The sequence below is a fragment of the Symphodus melops genome, assembly GCF_947650265.1.
Source record: "Symphodus melops genome assembly, chromosome: 17".
Lineage (NCBI taxonomy): Eukaryota > Metazoa > Chordata > Actinopteri > Labriformes > Labridae > Symphodus > Symphodus melops.
The window spans coordinates 6,371,755-6,394,702 of NC_136707.1; the positions used below are offsets into that span (position 1 = coordinate 6,371,755).

The 22,948-nt window shown below is 40.9% G+C and overlaps 1 protein-coding gene across 1 annotated transcript in view; it reads left to right on the plus strand.

The window, feature by feature from the left end:
- The window catches only part of shank1 (SH3 and multiple ankyrin repeat domains 1), a 69,302-nt gene that overhangs the window by 22,397 nt on the left and 23,957 nt on the right, over nucleotides 1-22,948 (plus strand). The window contains exons 3-15 of the mRNA XM_079365760.1: nucleotides 7,610-7,813; nucleotides 9,143-9,214; nucleotides 9,473-9,581; nucleotides 13,149-13,303; nucleotides 14,464-14,631; nucleotides 16,106-16,222; nucleotides 16,685-16,762; nucleotides 17,683-17,749; nucleotides 18,002-18,171; nucleotides 19,068-19,189; nucleotides 19,863-20,011; nucleotides 21,383-21,496; nucleotides 21,697-21,772. Of these exons, the coding sequence (XP_079221886.1) occupies nucleotides 7,610-7,813; nucleotides 9,143-9,214; nucleotides 9,473-9,581; nucleotides 13,149-13,303; nucleotides 14,464-14,631; nucleotides 16,106-16,222; nucleotides 16,685-16,762; nucleotides 17,683-17,749; nucleotides 18,002-18,171; nucleotides 19,068-19,189; nucleotides 19,863-20,011; nucleotides 21,383-21,496; nucleotides 21,697-21,772 (1,601 nt within the window). The remainder of the gene's footprint in view (nucleotides 1-7,609; nucleotides 7,814-9,142; nucleotides 9,215-9,472; nucleotides 9,582-13,148; nucleotides 13,304-14,463; nucleotides 14,632-16,105; nucleotides 16,223-16,684; nucleotides 16,763-17,682; nucleotides 17,750-18,001; nucleotides 18,172-19,067; nucleotides 19,190-19,862; nucleotides 20,012-21,382; nucleotides 21,497-21,696; nucleotides 21,773-22,948) is intronic.

Here is a 22,948-nt window from a genome sequence, read left to right on the forward strand (position 1 = left end):
TAGAAGAATAAGAATGATAAATTGTGCTGTAAAAATAAAAGTTACTGAGTGTGAAATGAAGGTGTCTGGGACTGAGGTGGAGGGCAGAAAACAGTATTTTACCACTGTCAAATGACAGAGTTTGTGGGATGGCCCCGCATATTTTCACGGCTGGTGTAGAGTTTGCTGCAGGGTCAGCACATCACGTAGATTTTTATACATCATGGCATGTGTTTGAAATCCAGCGTATGCAACATTTAAGTACATACGACCATTTACACATACAGCTGTTCTCAGGTGATGAGAACAGCTGATGAACACCAAGAAATATGAGTGGAGCCCGTGTAGAGAAGTGAACGCAACACAGTGATAAATGAATGATAAACGAGCATGCAGTCTTCCTGACTGAACTGATGGATGTAGTTTTGGACAGTGTTTAGCTGTGTCGGGTAACTTAAGCTAAATGTGGAGTGTTTACTTATATCCAGATTAGCTGACTAATTTAAACTTAAATTTCTGATAATTGGAAAAGAAGCAACATGCTATGTTCTTACTGGTCCATTTTTTTTTTTTTTTTTAGAATTGTGTAACTTTACTTCCTGACCGGTGTGTAGATAAACGTACAAACACATAGAAAGTGACCTCCCTCACTGACTGACTCAGTACATGTTGTGTTATTCCCCAGAGATGTGAGAGTATAACACAGCATCCCGTGACATTTACTCTGTCTCCCACCTTCCTCCTTACCTGACTCAACCTCTTCAGGTCATTTAACACTTTCCCTCTGTTATCTGCTCGCAACCTTCCCTTTCAGGATAAAAACCCTGTGATTTTCTTCACTTTTTTTTCCTGCCAGTTAATCTCCTGTCCTTTGTCGTCATCATCCTCCTCCTCCTCCATCCTCTCACTGGTGTTGGGTAATATCCCTTTACACTCCCAGCACATTAGGTCTGTTCTACACGTCAGCTAATTCACCCTCAATAAACTCTAATTGCTTGTTAATTGTGTAGTAATGAGACGAGGGAGTGAATGTGGCACGCAAATGCAAATGTTATGAATTGGGGGAAGAGGATTACCGGTGACGAAAGAGCACTCACATGCAGAAAATAAAAACAAAAACTGGTAATTTGTGTAATATGGTACAGAATATACGTATACAAACCAATCTACGCTTGCTCTTTCTGAAATTATCCAATTTGATTCAGTTTGATTACAGATCCACCCTAGTCAATTAAATTTGATGTAGCAATTTATGTTATGGTTCAGGTGGGACTGATGCACGTCGGGCTACATTTATAGCGCAGTACTGTATGACTAAAGAGGTAGAGCACATAATTATTGGCACAGACGATGGACATTTTGTCACAAAGAATAATAGTTGCACTGAGATAAATAGATTGAGAAGATCTTCTTACAACATTGTAGCCTCTGCGACTATCCAGCAGCTTTTTGGACTTCCAGTGTAGCCAACATGAAACAATAAAAGACTTCCAGCCCAGACCTCCTCTTCTGTGCAATGCCTTTGTTTACTGTCTGACCAGTATCTTAAGAAGTGTGTTGGCGGAATCCTTTCAGCTGAACTTGCCTGCAGATATCTGTTTAGAGATAATAATTAAATCCTAATGAATGTCGATGGGTTACAGGATTAAATTACAGCGTAACCAGAACACACCAGAATCCAGCCTGTTAAAAAAGATGACTTAGTTTTCTATCCGAGAAAGAAAAGGTCTCCTGCTTGCAGAGCCATAAAAGCAGTGCCTACATGAACCAAGATGAATTGTATCAGCTGGATACTTTAGCTCAGCTTATCAGAGTCAGTCACTGTAAAACATTTTCTCATCTATGACATTCTCTGCCGTCTCATTTTGGGATACCATTTTTAATTTTCTGTAACTTAATATTTTTAGCCATGTTTGTCTGGAAACCCAACCTGAAATAGTCAACGACATCAAATGACCTCTCTGGATTCCGGTTTGCCCTATTTTCATTCTATAACGCTCCCCCTAATAGTCAGGGACATGTAGCAATACTTCCTTTTAGGGCATTTTAGCAGATGGATACTTTCCTGTGTTCAATAGGTTTTGGTCTCAAATGAGATTGCATGGATTGTGACATGGCTGTGCCCTTGGACCAGAGGTGCCTGTTACTCTTGCCTGAAACATTTACACATGGCCTACAGAGGGAACAGTAGGTGATGCCACCATAGATGGAATATACCTCTGCTGTTTAAACTGAGCTGCACAAGCCTACTGGGCAGATCGCTTTCACGTCACTATCAATCGAGATGGCACTGTTGGTGCACGGACACCGACAGAGCGAGATCTGCGAGTGCTATCAGTCTCATACAATTGTCTGGAGGGGAATTGGGACATAGCTACGTGTAGTATTAATCTGAGCATCTCTAGTTAGTTGTTCCAGACCAGGGTGATGTGTAGAAAGTTATTCAGCTTGGTGACAGTTGATGTCATGTCTCATTTGTGTACCGAAGGTTAAGGCAACAAAACCGTTCAAGAACACTTGCACAACTTTCAGTGACCCCAGTGAGAACCGCTTTGGTCATTTTCGAGTCAAACTTTTAAGGCTGCTGCTTTAAAGGAGCGTTTGACTGAATTATAGCTCATGTGCACTTTTGAATAGCTGTACAAATACAGTGACCTGCTCTTTTATATCTATTCTCTTATAGAATAAACAGTCCCAAAATATGTTGATTAGCTCAAATAAAATCCATATTGATTAGCTTCAGTAACAGATTAGTTTCTGAAGCCAAACGATGGTGGTCTCCATACTGAAAACAGCATCTTAATCAATCGAGAAGCAGGGAGTATCTGGATCTGGGGCGGGCTTTAAGCCCCCCAGCAAACGGCTAAAGTAAGCTAAATCACCATGCTCCTAATTCCAAATGAATGAATATGAGCTATTGTTCATTTCAGTTGTAAAATGTGGAAAGGATTCCTTGGCTTCTCACACTAGTTTTAAAGTGGACACCCCAAGAACAGCAGATTTTTTTTATCGCTCACATATTATACTACATTATACTTTTACCTGACAGAAAACATCCAGGGACATGTGTAGTGACATTTTCAGGTGGGTTTTCTTTCTGTGCTGCACTGATCCTTCCTCTTCCACTGGTGGCTGATTTTAAAAGGGTCAGTTATCTTACTTGTGTTTACAGAGTCAGTTGAATTTCGATGACACAAATTGCTGATATCATCTTGCCTCAGCCTGGGGTCAAAAGAAGGCAGTTTAAGTCGCAGTCCTATTTGATCAGCAGACTCACGCACATGCAGTCATGTTGGAATTTGTCTGCAAAATGCATTATCGGTGTGAAACAAATTTGCTTCTCTCCGCTGTCTGACTTGAGCTGAAGTCTTGCAAAATCAAAAGTTTATATGCAGCAGCCCCCGGAGGCACGATTCGGCCTGACAAACACTTCCCCACACTGAAATACATATTCACACATACACACAAAGAGACACACTCTCACATCTCCTAGTTAAGAAATGTGAACTTTTCAGACTACATGACACAGGGTACTCGATGCTGCGGAGAGGTTGTATGTTAATGAAGGGGTGAGTCCCTGAGGTGAATGCAGGGATTGAGATAATAGAGAGGGAAGTATAGGAGGGAATGCAGCATGGGTGAGCGAGAGGAAGACACAATGGAGGAAGAGCAAATAGGGCGAAGAGTGGATGACAGGAATACTGAAAAGAAATTAAATTGGTTGTCTTCCGAAAAGAGAAAAAAAGACTGGAGAGGAAGTTGACTTGAATTGTGACATGGCTGGCATGTGTAATTGTGCACAAGTGTGTGTAGTGTGTATGTTCGGGCGGGGGGTATTTCCCTATAGAGCTAATTAAAGGCTTCTAGTCCCAATGCTCCTGGCCTGCAGAAGAAAGGCCAGAGGGACAGCGATAGAGAGAACGAGACAGACAGAGAGAGAGACTCTTAGCGACTCTTATTTCTCCAAAGATAAGTGACAGAGCCATTTGAGAAAGAGAGAAGGATAGGAGGAGGAGGAGGAGGAGGGAGAATGAGAATAAGATATAGAGATAGGCAGGAGATGATGAAGAGCACGGACAGAGTGAGTGGGCGTTTGTGAGTGGGAAAGTGTGATCACAGCTTTAGGAGGCAAGACAGAAATTTGGTCTTCATGATGATAAAAAAAACCACAAGAAAGACAGAAGCTGTGCTAAGATTTCAATGTGACACTGAAAATCCTATAAAAGTCACAAGCTCTGACTGATCAAAGTACTTTATATATTAGTTATATAGAAACAAGCCCCCTGCATTAATGCACATAATATTTAACCTTCGTACACTTCATCAAGATCTTTCACTACTTTTTGTGTTCTTAGTTCAGTCAAGAAAAACTTCTACTGGCGGGTCTGGACCCAGAAGTGAGATGTAAAGTGGTTTAAGTGGGTTGTGGATGTGTTGGAGGATTGTTTCTTCACACTCAGGGTGTGACGGTATGTGGAAGTAATGCACCTTAATGCTGCTCATCTGCTGTTAAACCAAAAGAGAAGAAGACGAATTGTAAAGTTAGTTTTTACAAATGTAAATGCAAACTCTGGACAAACTGCATGAAGAAACTAGACTGTAAGATTTGAGATCAAATAATCATTTAGCAGACACGTTTAGATGTTCGAGGCCTTTTGTTTATGGTGTCAGATTGCTGCATGGCCTAACCTAATTGGATTTTATAACATTTAAGGCAGTATCAGATTGTATTAGGAATCACTGTTGAGCGTATGTGTTCATTTAAGTGTAAGTTGTGTCTTTTTATAAGATGACCCTTTGCTGTGCATGTCCCTCTGAAATAGGGTGGCAATGAAGTGAAAGTGACAAAAGAAAAGAAATTACTCAAATACTTCGGAACTGTGCCTCAGAGCAATAGTTATGTAAAAGTTTAGTCATATTCTACCTCTGCCCTTGGAGATACGTCATGCTGGTTTAAGGTTGCAATTATCCCACATCCTGTTGTTATTTGTAAAAAACAAAAACAAACAAGACCTAATGAGGAAAAACATTTTTTTATGAAGAGAAGGCTTGGCGTAATTCATCATCGTCACATAAACTGTTTGTTCTGCCAACTTATTATTTCAATTACAAAGAATCAGGGGGAGAAGCTGAACCCTGCGGGGTGACAACTGCTTAAAAGGAGCAAACTGTCCTCACACTCGCAAGATGTAGCTACAAGAAAAGGTACGAGTGTTCGCATGCTTTTTACCTTCTTGAGCCTGTGTGATCAGAAATAATTAATCGTAAAAAACCCCACGAAGAATTCCAAAACAAAAACGCATGATAATTTCACACTAATAAGTTGAGTAGCCATTCGATATCACTCGTTGAAGAAAAAAGGCGTTTTTCCTCTAGATGGTGCCATGAAGTCTCGATTTTCAGAAAAATACACCATTTAAGGGCTATTTAAAGTTGCATTGCCGAACTTAAATCCCATGTAACGATGATTTTAATGAAGTAATGTGTACAGGCTGTGCCTCTGCATTAAAGCAGTGTAAAGGGTTCATGCTGCATCAGTGCACTATGAGCAGTATAAAAAGAGCCAAGTTGCAGCTTAATTGGCTGAACCGTTAAAACCTGGAGGATCAATAACATTTCTGGAGGTGTACCGATCAATAAGCAGCATGGTACTCTAAAGTAACTTAGGTGAAATGCAAAGTGATTAAGCAAATTAGAATTTCCATTATTTAATGGTTATAATCCGGGTTCTGTTTGACGTAGGGAATATTCCTGACACCCGATCTTAGACACTAGACACTGCTGAGATTGTGACTCATTTCATGTGTGTTTGATGCAGGTGTGTGTGTGATTGTGTGTGTGTGTGTGTGTGTGTGTGTGTGAGAGTGAAAAACCTAATCTAATACAAGCAGACAAACCTTTTCATTCTATTTCTCTCTCATTCTTAAAATCAGAGAAACCCTGAGATTCACTTTTCTCTCTTTTGCGACACTGAAGACACACGCGCGCAAACACTCACACACACACGCGCGCGCACACACACAACGCACAGATGTTCATACACACAGATGCACAAGCATGCACACACACTCCCAGTACCCCACATCTCCTAGGGAACACAGGGATGTCTCTATGGCAACAAGCAGCTTGCTCTTCTAATGAACTGGTTGCCGTGGTGACCGGAATCGGCTGTGCGCTCACGGAGACACTGGATAAAAAAGAGGGAGAAAATGTTATTTTACTCCTCTGCACGAAACCGCCGTACAGGTTTTTTTTTTTTTATTTCTTATCTCTGCTTTGTAAAGTGTCAAAACACACACACACACACACACACACACACATAAATACTGTACACGGAAGTGTGTCAGTGGGTATGTGCTGCAGGTTTAAGATGAGTGACAGTTACTGAGGGATTGCTCGGGGTTAGAAGCAGCAGCATTGCAGTAAAAAGCAGGAATCCTTGCAGCTGGCTGTTCTCTGCGTGGGCCAATCATCATCCTGCTGCTGCCTCAAGGTCAGAGAATAACCCGACTCCACTCTGGTCCAGCAGGGAGGGAAGGAAGGGGGAGCGAGGGCAGAGCCAGAAAACCTTCTGTCAGCCATCTGTGTAGTAACTTACGTTCCTTGTTGCTGACTGAGCCTCAGAGCCAGAGTCTATCCGTTTGACCATGCACAACCTCGCAGGACACACTTAGGGCTGCACCGAACTGTCAATCATGTCCTGTCTGCTAACAAGAGGCCACTGGGAATCACCTACGTTGCTCTGCCAATGTCTCCCCCTGCTGGTTCTGAAGAGGAACAGTCTCCATGTGATGCAGTCACTCAGGTTAGGAGTATACCACAGGATTGAATGAAGGACAGTGGTGACCTCTACAAGGGCTCATAAGACAAACCTCAGATCTCAAAGATGATTCATGGGAAAGACAATAAATAAAATGTATGATCATTTATTTTATTTTTTATGAGACGCCCTCTTATTAGTCTCAAACGAGTACAGTGCTGGAAGAAGCAGTCAGTCAGCAATACAGTTTAAAAAAGTTAAAGTTTTGTATTGTCTGAGCAGAAAAACCGCCCCTGTGACATGTAACACTTAAGTTAATACTGTTGCATCCATGCACAACATTTCACTTTGTCTTGGTCAGAAACGGTCCTTTACATATTACGTTGACTATAATCTTGAATAGCACTTCATACAGTTAGCTATTTTGATAAGGTAGAGTCATGCAGGGCTCAGTCAGTAGTTGGAAAACAGTTGATGCTTTTCTGCAGTTTGTGTTGGAACAAAAAAAGTCTCTTTGTCTGGATGTGCTCGTAGAAATCAGGTCGTTGAAGTCACGGCCTCGTGTGTCTGGACTGATGCACACGCTGAACTGAGTCTGGCTGCACATTTATCATCTTCAGCATCAGTGACTGAGACTCACTGTTATTGACCCACTTTTAAAAAGACTCACTTGCCTTTTATGATTCGCTGCTAGTTTTCTTCGCTAATGCTATCATGTTATTATTCAGGCAAACTTTTTTTCTGTATTAGTTCTGTATTACTCCTCTGTATCGTCAGATTTTTACAACTGTAAGTGAAGATCATTTGAACCGATTGCTGTTTAGTGTTTCTCCAGTCTTACAGCAGTGTCACCTCCTGTCTGTCCTGCAGAAATGTTTGCGATTTAACCCTGAAGCCACCGTGTGGAAGGCCAAGCAGCAGGTGCTGTGCTCCCTGACCGAGTCTCTGCGGGACGTCCTGAACTACGGTCTATTCCAACCCGCCACTGACGGCCACGACGCCAAGTTCCTGGAGGAAGAACGACTGCTCAGAGAGTACCCACAGTCCTTTGAGAAAGGGGTACCATATTTAGAGGTACGATTCCTTTCCTGCTTTGACACAGCTGTGGCTGCATTAATTCACAAAGCAGTGGAGTGAAACTGATGTTACAGGTTCGCCTCAAAAAGACAGTTTGTTTGAATAACCTTACAAAATAAGTTATTACTATTATTTCTTTACAGTGAAACAGTCTCCATGTCATAATGATCTTAAGTACACTGACTATGGAGATGTTTTGAGTGCCCGTTAAAGCCTTTCATAGATTTTCCACCTCTGTGTGGCACCGAGACGCAGATCCATACCATCACAGGGATTCTGTGACGATCATCATTTGAACTTTAGAGAGGTTGAACTCCCAGAGTTAATCTCAACGAGTTCCTGCACAGATTTGTTTTCTACTGGAGAAACCAAACAATATATCCTTTTAATTGACTGAATGGATTTTGTTTGAATAAAACCACAAAGGTACTCATGAGGCTGTGTTTAGAAACACACTTTATTAAATTAAGTTTAGCTTTAGTTTAAAGTGTCATTCATTTCTAGTGCAGACCTTCACACGCTCAGCTGTGGCGTGCATACATTGATATGGATGCATTTGCAGTAGACTCATATCCAGTCAATCCACTTTGTTAATAGTGCAAATTAAAAAAGCCAGCCAAGTTTACCACAGTGAAGTAAAAAAGCAGAGCTAGAGACACTGTAAAATACATCAAACTTATGAAGAGCATGTAAAAAAAAAAAAAAAAAAAAGTTTAAATGCATTAAAAACATATGACACATGAAGTGGTCCAACACATTAAAAATAAAGTCATGAATAAACTAAAAGAGACCGTTGTTTAATATCAGACAAACCATATACCGATCAGGTCTAATGAGAAGTAGGTTAGCCTGTAAAAAAGAAGATTTCTTTTTCGAGATTTCTACACAAGCGTCTACAGGCTAACATCAGGAGAGATGAGATGGACCGCTTTGTCTGCAGCAGCAAAGATGATGTTCTCAAAAGGTTGGATTCATTAAAGAAGTGTCATGCAGCCCTTCCCTGTTGCGCAGTACAACACCTGCTAATCCTTCATGCAGCCTGTTCACTTTCCTTCTTTTCAGGCTGTACCATGACCCAGCGGAGGCTCTAAACCGCCTTTAAACTGCTGTAATGCCCGACTACTTCTTTCACTATTCTTGTCTTCAGTGAAGCAGGGGAGGAAGATTTTGTAAAAGAGACCAGCTAAAGCTTCTCTGCACAATAAATCAGGAGGCCCTATTTTGTGGATCTAGGCCAGAAGCTAAGAGAATTAAGGACAGACGCCCTCTGTGTTAGGATTAACTCTTTCTTTCCTTTCTCTTTTTTTCTGCTCTTTTTTTCTTAAGTTTCGATACAAAACCAGAGTGTACAAACAGACCAATCTGGATGAGAAGCAGCTGGCCAAACTGCACACCAAGGTATGAAACCTATTGGTCCTGAAGTGGGAAAGCAGCTTCATGTTTCATTCACACGTCTCGTCCATTGAAATGAACTTGAAATAAATACTGTATACGATGCTTGACACTATAGTTCTATGCATGAGCTTCACTGAGCGTGCGTTGTTTTGCATGTGGACACTGTGCCATGCGATGGTACACTGTGTGCTTTGCTTGGACGGACAGCATTTGTAATTCAGGATGAGATCTTTACAGCATCACCCTTCTCTCTGCACACAGGCCAGCCTGAAGAAATTTATGGATTATATCCAAACAAGTGCTGTTGACAAGATGGTTAAGTTTATCGACAAAGGCCTTGATCCCAACTACCAGGACTCTGACACTGGTGGTAAGAACAACCACAGAACCCCCCCCCCCCCATCCCCTCTGCTCACTCACTCCACCCACAGAGTTGTCTGTCTTTCCAACATCTACCTTTATGTCCATACAAAATGATCACACTTGCATTTTCAGCGTAGTTAACAATGTTCTTTGCTTTTCAAAATCATTGCATATAAAACGTAAATGAAATCGGTCAAAACAAGAAAGTTGCTTAACAAATGCTTTAAAAAGATTTGGAAAAAAACTAACAAGCTTTGCTGTCTTCGACTTGTTGGTTTAGTTCAAGCAGCCTACATTCAGTTTCTGGGCTTGTTTCCCCTCGGAGCAGCAGTTAACTTGAGTCTTTACATGTGATTATTCAACAGCTTCTACTGCATGTTCCCTTGAAAGTTCTTAATGCACTGGAGCTATACAGGACATAAGAGGTAAAAGATGTACGCATTAAAGTCAATTCTTGGTGTGGGTAATGTAAATGTTAACAAGTGAACAGAGATGTGTAGAAATGCCGATACAGCTTTACAGTATTTTCTGTATTTTGTAATGTTGTCAGTCTTTGCTGTTGTGATGTATATATGTTGGACTTTGATAATGAGATGACGAACTGAAAACACAGACAGTGAAGTATCAGCAATCAGGGCTGCATAGTTTGCTTTACTTGTTTGTTGAAGAAAAGTTATTTGCAAGAATTATTTCCACATTCGAAAGATTGTTGAAAGTTTGTCAAAAAGTAAATGTTGATGCATAGTTGATGTTCAAGAAACTACATTTTTTATTTTCACTTTTTTAACCAAATGAAAATAATCTTATGTAATTTTAAAATTGGATTGATCCTAATGTCCCTTCCTACATCTCTTTTCATGCATCTTTTTACTGTTAAGTCATTGTGATGACAATTCATTGGTCTTTCTGTCTTTACCTACAGCCACATGAACACACTGCTGCAGCACATTTTGTCTGTGCAGCTCTGCTATATGAACGCTCTGCACGTTAAAGCCCTCGCAGCGTGTCGGTCCAACACTTGGTCCAGGATCTGTGCCAGTGCTGTTTACTATTTGATGGCTTCTCTTGGATCCTTTTAGTGCTATGGGGGGAAAGCAGACGGCTCACTTACAGTTTGTGTGTGCTGCTCCGTGTCACTCCAGAAGCTCCGGGAGCAAGTGTCAAAACACAAAACACAGCCCGTCATCTCGGGTGTGAAACTCACCTCCCCTGTTTACCACCAGGGGGCAACAGAGGGCACAGATCAGACTCTCACTCCACCGTCTAAAAAGAAGCAGATACATTAGATACAGTGCACACCTTACAGCAGAGAACTCAACTTGACTTTAGTGTGATATTTCTGAATGTGTACTCACAGGTGATCCAACAAACATCAGGCATTAAGTAGATAATTTGTAACTTGGACTGTAAAATGATTACATAATACTACTGTATATTCTATGATTTAGGTAAAACAATGAACAATAACTACCAAAAGCAATTTCAACAATAAAAGAGAAATATTAAAACTGAATAAAAGGCAACACAAAGAAATTGTTGAAATCTGTTTTTGAAGAAACACAAAGTTGTACTAAAGTTTGAGGCCATAAAAACTAAAAGCTGCTCCACTTCTGGAACTCCCAAAGAAAGGCGGATTAAACTGCACTTGTTCATCTTTCTTGACTGCTAGTTTGAAGATGACAACTACTCCGGGGTTATTGTGTTCTTACGTATCGGGTCTGTGCAGGGCCTTAGAGAATACAGTCCAAGCTTTTTATAAGATTAGTAGAAATGCCTATGATATCGACCAAAGCAAGTTTTTTTTGTGTTGGCAAGTACAATGATACAATACGATTATGAATGAGCCAAAATCAACTTTTTCCACCAGAGTGAAACAGTAGACTACAAAACAGGGCTCTCTGTGCTTGCTCCCTGGATGAACTCTTACTGCCGCTGGCAAAAATCTCTATTGAGCTCTTAAGACACACTTGGTGATCATGTGATGCCAGCAAACACCACATTATGGTGCTTGCAGATATGTAACATTAGTCAGAGTTAGTAAAAAGATAGTATGAACAACTGTCAGGCTTCAGTTTTGAAGCGTATTAATAATGCTGCTACAGGGTTTGAATATGTGGTCTGAAGGTATTAAATTACGCTCTTAATAAGTTTGATACTCGAACAAATAAATCATCAGTAGCCGGTAAAAAGGAGTTATTTGATGTTAGCTCCATGCTGACAGGTTTGTCTCTCCAGAACTCTTTTTCATGCTTTCCCATCCAGCAGAAGGCTCCCACTGAGCGTCTCTCATACTACACAAAGTAATTCTAGCATATTCAGCATGGCTCCATGTTCACTTCACATGTTTGCCAAGGGAACTGCTTAATGGGCATCCCCCAAGTCATCCTGACACGGCAACTTCAGAGGAAGAGCAATCACAACATTCCCCCGAATTATCTGACTACCTCAGATCTGTTGGAAGATAAAAGCTCTCCGTCCTTTTCCTCTCTGCCAGAAACTCTTGTCGCCATGGCAGCCAACGCTCTGTGACTTGTTTGGCTGGGAACACTCTGAATGCTTTTATTCTTCCAGGTGTCATTGAACTTTGCGGTTGAACATTTTCAAGAGGGTTAAGTGTGGTTGAAAGTATTGTGACATAAAATATATATTTCTTTTTTTTTTTTTTTTAAATGTCTTCGCTGATTTCTTTGATGTCAGCAGTTTTGGAAGAGAACCAGTGCATCCACTGGAGAAACAGATTTTGTAAGAATTCACCTGGAAGCTAACAATCTCTCCAGAGAGGCTTTTATTTTGGCAGAGGTGATTCTGAACATGTGCAGGGATCTTTAAACTTTGTTGAAATGTATCAAGGTGTGCAGTTAAGCATCCCCAGAATCAAACCTAAATCCTTCCTATGATGGCAGGCTTTCAGATTAAATCTCTTCTATCCCTGGGTAACTGTCTTATGTCTTTATACGGAGTGTGTCTTCTTTGAAGTCTCTAATGATACTGTAGTTCCACCGTTTTCTTTAAAATCTTTGGAGCCTTGAGGTAGATTTAGTCACTGATTATATTAATAAGATAAACAGCAGTTTAAAAACACAAGATGAAACCGATTCAAGTCCGACTTCCACTCTCGTAAAAGGACCAAAGCTGATGTTCTGTCTCATGGATGCAAAGCATCAACAAAGGCTATGAAGAAAGTCGCTGGCTTGTACCCTTGAGTGTTAACAGTGTCTTGTTTTGGAAAGAAGCAGAAGGTTGGTTTACATCAAGGGTATGAATAATGACTTTTACCAAAAACAAATCCCCTCGCTGTGAACCTGACACCGTTTGTTTTGTTTAATATGTTTGTTTTCTGTCTAACCTGCGAGGAGAAAGCTGCTGGTGGCCAAAAGCAAAACCTTGAAGCAAGGACAGAAGAGTAAAAAAGTTCAAATGTATAATTTAAATAGTTGAAGTCTTTCAGCAACCCCCTCGAAGTGCAAACAGTTTGGCCCCTGCCTCCTAAATAAAGTGATTGTTAGACCCCTGCTGTCACACAATCCTTCTTAACCATTAAAAACTGTGTGTGATTTTCTGCATGTGTCTGCAGAGACTCCTCTTTCCCTGGCAGTGCAATGTGAGCCGGGTGGAGGCGAGTCCATTCGTGTGCTGGCGGAAGGAGGGGCTCATATCGACTTTCGCTCCAAAGATGGACTCACACCGATACACAAGGCTGTTCGAGGACACCGCCATACAGCCCTGCTGGTAAACACTCACTAACTCTAGTGGCACTTATCATAACATAAAAGATAATGACTTTTTCATTGTCATGCCTGAGAGGGTGAGATCTCAGAAATGCTCGCGCTAACTTCTCCTGATATCGATGAGGTTTTGTTCTTATTTGTGTTACTGTAAAAACTAGTGTTGCAGAACTCAGAATTGGTCTAGGTCTGAAGACCACTTTTTGAAGATCTCAGCCTATGACTGGGCGAACTTCAGCTTTAAAATCAAGACTGGACACTACAACCACTGAAAAGCTTTTTTGTTTAAAGTCATTACAGTGATTAGAAGGAAAATGCCTCTTTCTAAAAAAAAACAAATAACTTCAGTTCATTTGTAGATTAATTGTTATCCCGGCTGGTTACGGCTGAAACCTTCCCTCCATCTAACAAGTGACGTATCATCTGCACACAAGATAATGATTTTCAGTGATGTGTATCATGATCCTGATTCCAAAATGTCTTGGTCTTAGGTTAATGGGATCTTGACTGCAACACTACTATAAACAAACGGGTTGAAAACTAAATAAACAGATGCTGCCTTTAAAAAATTCAAAACAATGCAAACAAAAGGACATCAACCGAAGTCCCATTCATCTGTTCAATAAAAGAAAGAGATTAAAACTGCTGTAAAACCAAAGGTTTGAATCAGTCAACTGTGTCAGGTAATAATGCCCCAAAAAGCTGTCTGCTTTTACATGTATATTTCACATATCCAGATCTTCAGCCAGTAAGACATGCACCAGCATGAAGAGGGGGAACTCATTCAGAGGGAGATAATTACATGTGCCACATTGTCTGAGACTTTGTTTCCCATAAAGAAACGACTACGAAACGGCTAAAAGACTTCGAGCAGCAGACTGATTGAATACATTATTCTCTCTTCCCTGAGCTCGTTCATGACCTACCTGAACCACGGGATGTGTGCTCCAAACCTGATTTGAAATTCCATGAATATTCCCCGACTTGAAATTCTAAAGCCCAATATGAAACTGCTGCATTTTTATTGTTGCGTTGTTAGTTAATAGATGCCATTGTAAGTTTGCTGCACCGCGATAATTTCTGCCTTTATTATACTGTGTTATTGATTTTGTGGCTGCAGGTATTTAAGTTTGGCCTTATCATTTCTGCTGTGTCGTTTTGCAGGTCCTTCTGTCTCTAGGTGCGTCTCCAGACTATAAGGACCGACGAGGGCTAACGCCGCTCTACCACACTGTGCTGACAGGGGGAGACACCTCCTGCTGTGAAACACTCCTTTATCACCACGCCAAGCTGGGCATCAGGGACGAGAACGGCTGGGACGAGACACATCAGGTACGCGTGTGTGCTCTGGTGTTTTGAGAGCTGGATAGTAGAATAAGGATGATATAAATACTACTTACTCTCATCTGCTGTGTTGACATTTAATTTAGCCCCGACATCAACCGTAAAACTACTGTAAGCCTTTTTGTGTCCATCTAAGAGTTGTGTTGTAAACCAGAGGTTCCCAACTTTTTTTCCTTTGAGTCCTGAGAACCTGCTAATAAAAAAAAGTCCAAAATTAACATCCAATTTTTCCGTATGGGCCTGCAGTATATAAACATGAGAATAAACGATGCAGTAAATGTATTATCAACACATTATTTGCACATGTGAACTACATTCATGATAACAGCCGAGCAGACAAAGCTTCCCCTCCACCCCTTAGATCTTTAGGGCCCCGCAACGGGGTGTGGACCTCAGGTTGGGAACCAGGGGTGTAAAAGCACAGGGTAAAAGATCTGACTTGGGGTGCATTTGGGGTTTCAGTTTCTGTTGCTTGTATTGCACCAATGTTCCCCCCCATCCTCTCTGTAATGTACCAGTGTGCTCTGTGTTCCAGCGTCTGCATGTTTACGTCTGAACGATTCATGCCATGAAACACCACACCTCTCATCTCGGACACCCCTCACCCTTCATCTCACCCACCCACCCGTCCTGCTATTTTCGCCTCATGTACCAGCATTGATGTGGACAGAAAAATAAAGGTATCAGCCTCCATCATATATTGTCTGTGTGACTACGTGTTGAGTTAAGTTTTCAGTCTTACATTTATCACTTAAACCGACATTTGATCAGATTTCCCATTGGTCAATAATTGTACACACTTAATATCTTTATGTATATTTTTCAATTGTTGCCTAATTTACAAGGACAACGACATTCTGTAGTATAACAAAGAGTAAATAAATCCACAATTCAATTTCTTTTTATTCCAGCTGAATTCAGATAGATTTGATTTGTCTTACTGCTCAGATGTCGTCTTCCTTTTATTTGGCTTTAGTGTAAAAATGTACAGTCACCTGTAGGCAACATATGATCCTGGTGTTACACGTCAGGCTTTCCATATGAAATAAAATAATGTAGTAATCGAGTTGACCATGCAATGTGGCAGGAGCTTATGATGGACAACATAGTAGCTGTTTCTGAAAATGTCTCTTTATTGTAATAGCTTCAGTATGATTATAATTGCTGTAAGAATATTGTGGTTATTGGACCCAGCTGATGTTCCCTGAATGTTTTCTCACCCTGTGGTTTCGGAGGTGGTGTTAATTAAATGTGGTGTCACTTTTTAACAGTCTGACTTTGTCACTGTCTCTTCCACATCCTTGTTTGCTCCTCCTTCTCGGCTCTCTTTATTAAACAGCCACATGAATCCATCCTGTTGCCCTCTTCAGGACATCGTGTTTTTATGTATTTATACATCCTTATTAACTCTCTCTCTCTCTTTCTCTCGCTCGCTCTCTCACTCTCTCGCTCTCTCGCTCAGGCCTGTCAGAATGGAAACTCGCAGCATCTGGAGCATCTCCTGTTCTATGGTGCGGATTCTTCCTCCCAGAATGCCTCTGGAAACACTGCCTTGCACATCTGTGCTTTATACAACAAGGTACACAAAGTTTTTCTTCGCAATGAGTAGAGAAAATGTTCTGATGAATCCTCTTCCTTCAGGGACTAAAAACTAACACAAGATGAAAGGAACAAAAAAAAGCATCCTTACATCCAATTTTTTTTTTTTTCCCAAAAAGAAAGAAGACGCTGTTACCTTGATAGGAAAATAACCCATCCCCTAACAAACCATAACTCTAACACATGGTATTTACTCATGGTAACTCCCAAACGACACATAGTTGCCAACAGCTTTGAATAGCTAACTTTAAAAGCACGTTTTCTACAATATTTGATATTTAACTGAATGATAATGAGAGCATTAATGGCATAAAGTCAAAGAAGAGAGAGCTCACAAATTAAAAAGTGCAGTCATGGGAACACGCTGCATACATTTCTGTACTATGATTAAATACTATGTTTTTGAACGGTGATATTTCTTAATCCGTGTTTCTTCTTGTAGGAAAGCTGTGCACGAATTCTCCTCTACAGGGGTGCAAACAAAGACACAAAGAACAACAGTGGGCAGACCCCCTTTCAGGTAATGGCTGACTGTGTGGCTGGATAATTATGCATGTTGACTGTTTGTATTGGTGAGTGTCTTATTAAGTTAATGTAGCAGAAAGTGCCAGGGCCTAATTTCACTTTAAACCATTATTCTGCTGGCATGCATGCATGCATGCAGAGGTCCCAGGTGGCAGTGATTGTGTGTGACCCCAGAATGTGGCTGCATTATCCGTGTCGGAGCACAAAGAGCCAGCTGAGCCTTCTCTGATGTGTTTGTGTGTGAGGTGGAAAATAATAGAGGAGAGGGCACTGAAGTTTGCAGGATTGTTCGCTGACCTGTGCAGTTTATCAGCAGCATTACCGCAAAAGTTAAAAGAATACAAAATTTGTTTGCAAGTGAGAGCGCTCATGTGTCATCATTCCTGTTTAAGAAAATGGGGGATTATCCTCACCTGACTTTGAAGATGCAGATGTCCTGTAACTTTGATGAATCACTATTTAAGTGTTTCTGTATAGATTATCCATCTTCTCTGCATCAGAAAGGTTTCATATGAACCTGACACAGAGACACAGTTATTTGTGATCACTTGTTTATTTATTTTTACATCATTTATTAATCCCTGAGGGAAATTCTAGTTTACACTCTGTTATTGAGAGACATGCTTCTCTCTCACACACACACAGGCCTTAAATACAGAAACATGACCTGTGGACATGCATTAGTGGAGAGATGTCAGGGGGTTCAGTGCCTTGCTCATGGGCACCTCTTCAGCTACCAGACCAACTTCTTGTTCTCCTAGTAGAGCGACAAGTTTAGACTCTTTACAATGCGGTTCTTTAGAAATCAAAATAATCCTTCACTAAAACTTTTCTTAAAACTAATACATCTAATTTTAATCTCATTTAATCCAGACATGTTGAATGTGTGTGCGTGTGCTTGTGTTTTTCTATCAGGTGGCGGTTGTGTCTGGCCATTTTGAGCTAGGAGAAATAATCAAGAATCATCGGGATACCGATGTGGGTAAGTAGCAGTAAGTAGCTCTCAAGGTAGCTTTAGTTTCTATATTCTAAAATGATTCATTCATGGAGGGACTTTAATCAACAAATACATGCAAACAGATATGACAGCATGTGGTCACTATCTCTATGGGACACAGTTATTAATGGTGTAAAGTGAAAATAAATGTTTATATTAAGAAAACCAACAGTCAAAGAAAAATTGGTTTTGTTCACTTCCCCCCTCTTTTTTTCCTATCCCTTTCTTACTTCCTAGTTCCCTTTGTGGAGTCTCCAAAGTACGCCCCCCAGAGGCGGGAGAGTGCCCGGACTCTCACCATACCCCAACCACATCCCTTTCTCCGAGCCAACAGCGACAGCAGCATGAACCTGCCAGACTGGATGGCAGTGCCCAACGCTCCGGGGACCAACATCGTCTCTGTGCAGGTTTGTGTCCCTGAAAGACGAGATTCAAAGTTAAAATTCAAAACAGTCAAACAAACAAACACTCGACGAAACAATCTCACTTCAAAGTTCATCTTTTTAGTGTTTCGGATCACTAGACCGATCAGGCCTATATCTCTAAAGAATTATGCAATGCAGTCAAAACCTATAAACCACATACTTTGTAAAACTTAACAATGTGCAAACAAAGATGAAGAACTCATTTCAATAATGTAAAGCAAGCGTACAGCTGCACAAACACAGACAAATAAAAGACAATGAGCAAACTACAATCCTTATTTATTGTTGTAGAAATGAAATTTAATTGTTGATCTGATATTAGGTGGGTGTTGAAAAGCTGCTCAGGTAATGTGAGTGTAAGATTTCTTTTAATCCACTTCCTGCTAGTCCACTTTGACGTTAAATCTACTTTTCTACATTTTACGTTTTCATTTGTTGGTGCGTCTTCTTGGATGGTTTGTTCACTTCTGAAGGATCCAGTGTCCCAATAAAAAAAGTAGAAATAGTTGATTTATTTTGATCTCAAAGAAGAATGATAAAAAATAAATATTGTAATTTTGACATAAGTGAAGGCTTGAACAGTTGTAGACAATTCCTGAGATTTTAACTGTCATGATACGATATAACGGATGACCTTTATCAACCTCTGGTGGTGAACAGTACTCATTGCACCAACCTATCTGCTTCTTTTCCACAAGCCCTCCATGCACATGAATTGTAGTTTTTATGTGTCTTGTTGTTCAGTGATAGAGCATTAACTTTGGTCACCTTGGAATAAAACTCTATGATTAATGAGACAAAATGGTATAATTCTATTTGATATATTTCATCAATGTTGAGAATGTTTTCTACTTTTCTCCCTGTCCTGCCCTTTACAGGGCTATAAGCATACAGGCACTCTGAGGAGCTCCAGCAGTCCCAGAGGTGCTCGAACGCGATCCCCCTCTCGAGGGCGGATCGGAGACAAGGAGGACCGGAGCAGGCAGAGTCGGAGGCAAGGGTGAGACGCTTACACTGAAATCCTAAAATCCTAAACTAGAATCTCTCCTCCACTTTATGCAATTCTATATTCACTTAGCAGATATCCAAAGCGTCGTACATCAGAGAGTACAAGACGAGCGAGCATATAGAGAGGAGGAAACAACGTGAGGAAGTGCCATCGAACAGCTTTAAGTCTTATCAGACACTCAGATGCTGACAGGCAGTGCAGAGAGGCAAAGCACAACATCTAGAGCTGCTCTTCAGAGTTCTAATCAGCATCAAAACTATCCTAAATATCACCATCATCATCAAAGTCCTCATTAATAAGGTGTTCATGAAAGAGCTGGGTCTTTAGCTTTTCCTTAAAGGTGCAAAAAGACTGAAACGGAGTTTGGTAGGTCGTAGTCACTTTTTAGTTCAGAATACTAATAAGTCTACGTCGACCAAAGTGCTCTTGAGACTTTGTTAATTATTAAAGTTTTCCTTTTTTTACGTACTATTTACTACTTTAGATGCTTTATATATTAGAACTTCAAGTGAATTTAATGACAAAAAACCTTCAATATCTCAAGTTCCCGGTCTGTACTAGTCAGTTTAACAGAGACTTCCCTCAGATTTAACAAAATGACTCGAGTATAAATTCATGAATTCATTTCATACATCCCAAGAAAAACCCTCTCCCCCTCCCACAGGCCCACCCCCACCAGCACAGCTGCACAAACTGTAGGCCAGCGGAGACGCCTCTACAGTGCTGTACCCGGACGAGTCTTTGTAGCTACCCGATCACACTCCGCCCAGGGCGAGCGAGAAATCAGCTTTAATAAGGGAGACAGGGTCAAAGGTGAGTACAAGTGCAATTACATTGTTTAAGCAGTGTGTACATTTTCATATGATCAGTGTGTGTGTGTAATGTCCGTGTGTTGGCTGGAACACAATGCAGTGTTTTTTTCTTCCATGTGATTTGAAAAGTGGCTGTTTGTTTGTGAGGAGGTGGGAACAGGACAGGAGTGACATGAAATGAAAATGATGTTCTGCTAGAAATAGTCACTAGATAAGTGTGTCTGAAAGTTTGTTTCCCTCTTTAACAAGAATGTTCATTAAAGAATAAAACTCCTCAACAATCAGACCGGCCACTTTGAAATCCAAACCTGTATCTCATATCATCGGAGACGAACTGAATGCTACAGTACAAAAACCAACATTTACCGTTCTGTAGACTCTCTCTTTTAAAGCTTTGGCAAAGCCCCAAATAGTTACTTAAGTAATGCAGGCTGCTGACTGCAGGGGTTGAACAATTTCAGAGCTGAGATTGAATTAGCAGCTTTTAAGTTAACACAATAAAGTTAACTGATATAGTGAGCTTAACAAACACGAACATAGCAATCTACCTGGCATCAGCCAATACTACAGTGACCACAACACCAAAGCTTGAAGCTCCATGTGAGGAACTTTCCGTTTGTTAAGCTTTGGCGACCCAATGCACCTGCAGGCTCGTAACTCTTTTGTCTTTTCGGATAAAGTCCTTTAAATGAGTAAGTAGTGTTCACTGACTAAAATCCTCCTGCTCTCCATCAATAATCAAATGTGTGAAAATGAATAAATCTTTGAGTATTTGAGTTTTTTTTTATTTTTTACAGCTAACAGTGAATTAGTCTGGCGCCTAGCAGGTTCAGGAAATTATGGTCTTTTTAACTTGTTTTTAGGTAAATGCACAAGTGTTAAATTGACTCCATTTCATAACCAGTTAAAAACTCCTAACATGAGCTGTAAGCATGGGATGCCACATCAGGATTGCCCGAAAAGTTTTTTTTGTTAAAAAAACATAACAAAAAAAAACACAAGTGCATTTCTACTGCTTGTTATCACCAGATGTGATCCAAGGCAGGTGTCTCCAAATGAGTTTCTAAAATGTCCTGACATGAGTGTAAGGTCTCTACATGTGTTTGTATTCAATGTCTGCAGGTATGAATATGTGTGTGTTTGTGAGTAAGTCTAAGATGTTGCCAGGTATGTATGTTCTGGTGAGTATGTAGGAGGTTTGCATGTCTGTTTGTGCGTCTACATGATTTCTTTTCTGTCTGTATAATGCTGTCTTTGTCTTTTAACGTGTGTTGACTTTCGTTTCTTGTGTGTGTGTTTCTGTGTGTGTGCTGGTGTGTGTTGTGTTTCCTTGTCCTCCTGACATGCTGCTATTTGCTTCCACCCCCTCTAGTGCTGAGTGTTGGCGAGGGCGGGTACTGGGAGGGGACGGTCAGGGGTCGTACAGGCTGGTTCCCCTCCGACTGTGTGGAGGAAGTGATGCTTCGAAGCCAAGATAACCGATCAGGTGATCACAAAACACTCACTAACAAAAAAAAAACAAAAAAAAACATGCATTCATTTTTTGCGGCGGGCTCATCCTGAAGAGTGAAATCAGTGAAATAGTAAAACATTGATTCCGTTACTGAACTGCTGTGTAAAATGATTTTATGTAGATGACCACAAACTGACGTAAGTGTGATTGTGTTTTTGTGTTTCGTGTTTCAGAGAGCCGTGGAGAACGAGCCAAAAGGCTATTCCGCCATTACACTGTGGGATCCTATGACAGCTTCGATGCTCCAAGGTAAGAACTACAATCCAGGAGGACTACAACCAGAGAGAGGAGACCTTTAACATTCTCATCATTGGGAAAGATTAACCCAGCTTTCTGTTGTTGGCCTTCACTCTCTGACCCCTCTGCTCCATTGTTGAAGAGTGGATGTTTGTGCTGCACACATCTATCCGGATACGATGATTCATTTGGTGATTCATACGTTCCAGTTGTGCTTTGATTAGTGTGATGTGATGTGTTGTGAGCAGTTCACTGCCTTGGGTCTGGATGCTAATCCACCTGCTTTCACAGAAGTCATCCTGAGGGAACAGGTCTACTGGCTGTGTTGTGATTCGCTGGTTTTCTAAACCAGCTAGGAGGGGACAGGCCTTGTTTTCGGATCTAACATGCATAGACCCGGGACCGAACTTATTGGTGATGGTGCTTTTAGAAAACTCTGGTTGGCTCAGTCTGAAATGTCTTTGTGTTAACTGATGTTGTGCTCATCATCACTGCCCTTGATGGCCAATTTACCTGACTTAAACATCACCCGTCTTCCAACAGCTCCTGAGATCTTTAACCTGTTGCTCATTTCTGTTACATGTCCTGATACAGACAGCTGTGACCTCAGGCTTTATATTGTATATGTTTGTCTTTCCCTGTGTGTCTCTCTGTCCAGCACTTGTGAACTTATTCTAAGAAAGGAAGAGGAGAATATATATTTTTAGATATATTGTGTCTCTTTATTGGAGAGATAGGACAATGGATTGAGAGAGAGAGAGAGAGAGAGAGAGAGAGAGAGAGAGAGAGAGTAGGGAATGACATGCATGGACCACAGGTCGGATACAAACCCGGGCCGCCTGCTTGGAGAACTATAGTTTCTGTACATGTGGTGCGCTCACTAACCACTGCTTCACCAGCAGCCTGTGAATATTTTTTAAATTTGGACTCAAGGATTTGGGAGGTCAAAGGTCAGGGTTACTGTGACTGAAACACAATGATCCATATGTGCTGAATAGGACTTAAGGTAAGAAACAGTACACTATGATACGAGACACATGGCCCATGATAACATATATGGATAAATATTTGATTGAGTGAAGTATAAAAATGCCCCTTAAAGACGACCGCATTCTGGCTCCATCGAACACACATTTGTTTGTTCTGTGGCCAAAAGAGGGGTCTTCTTCTTTTTTTTCATTTAAAACA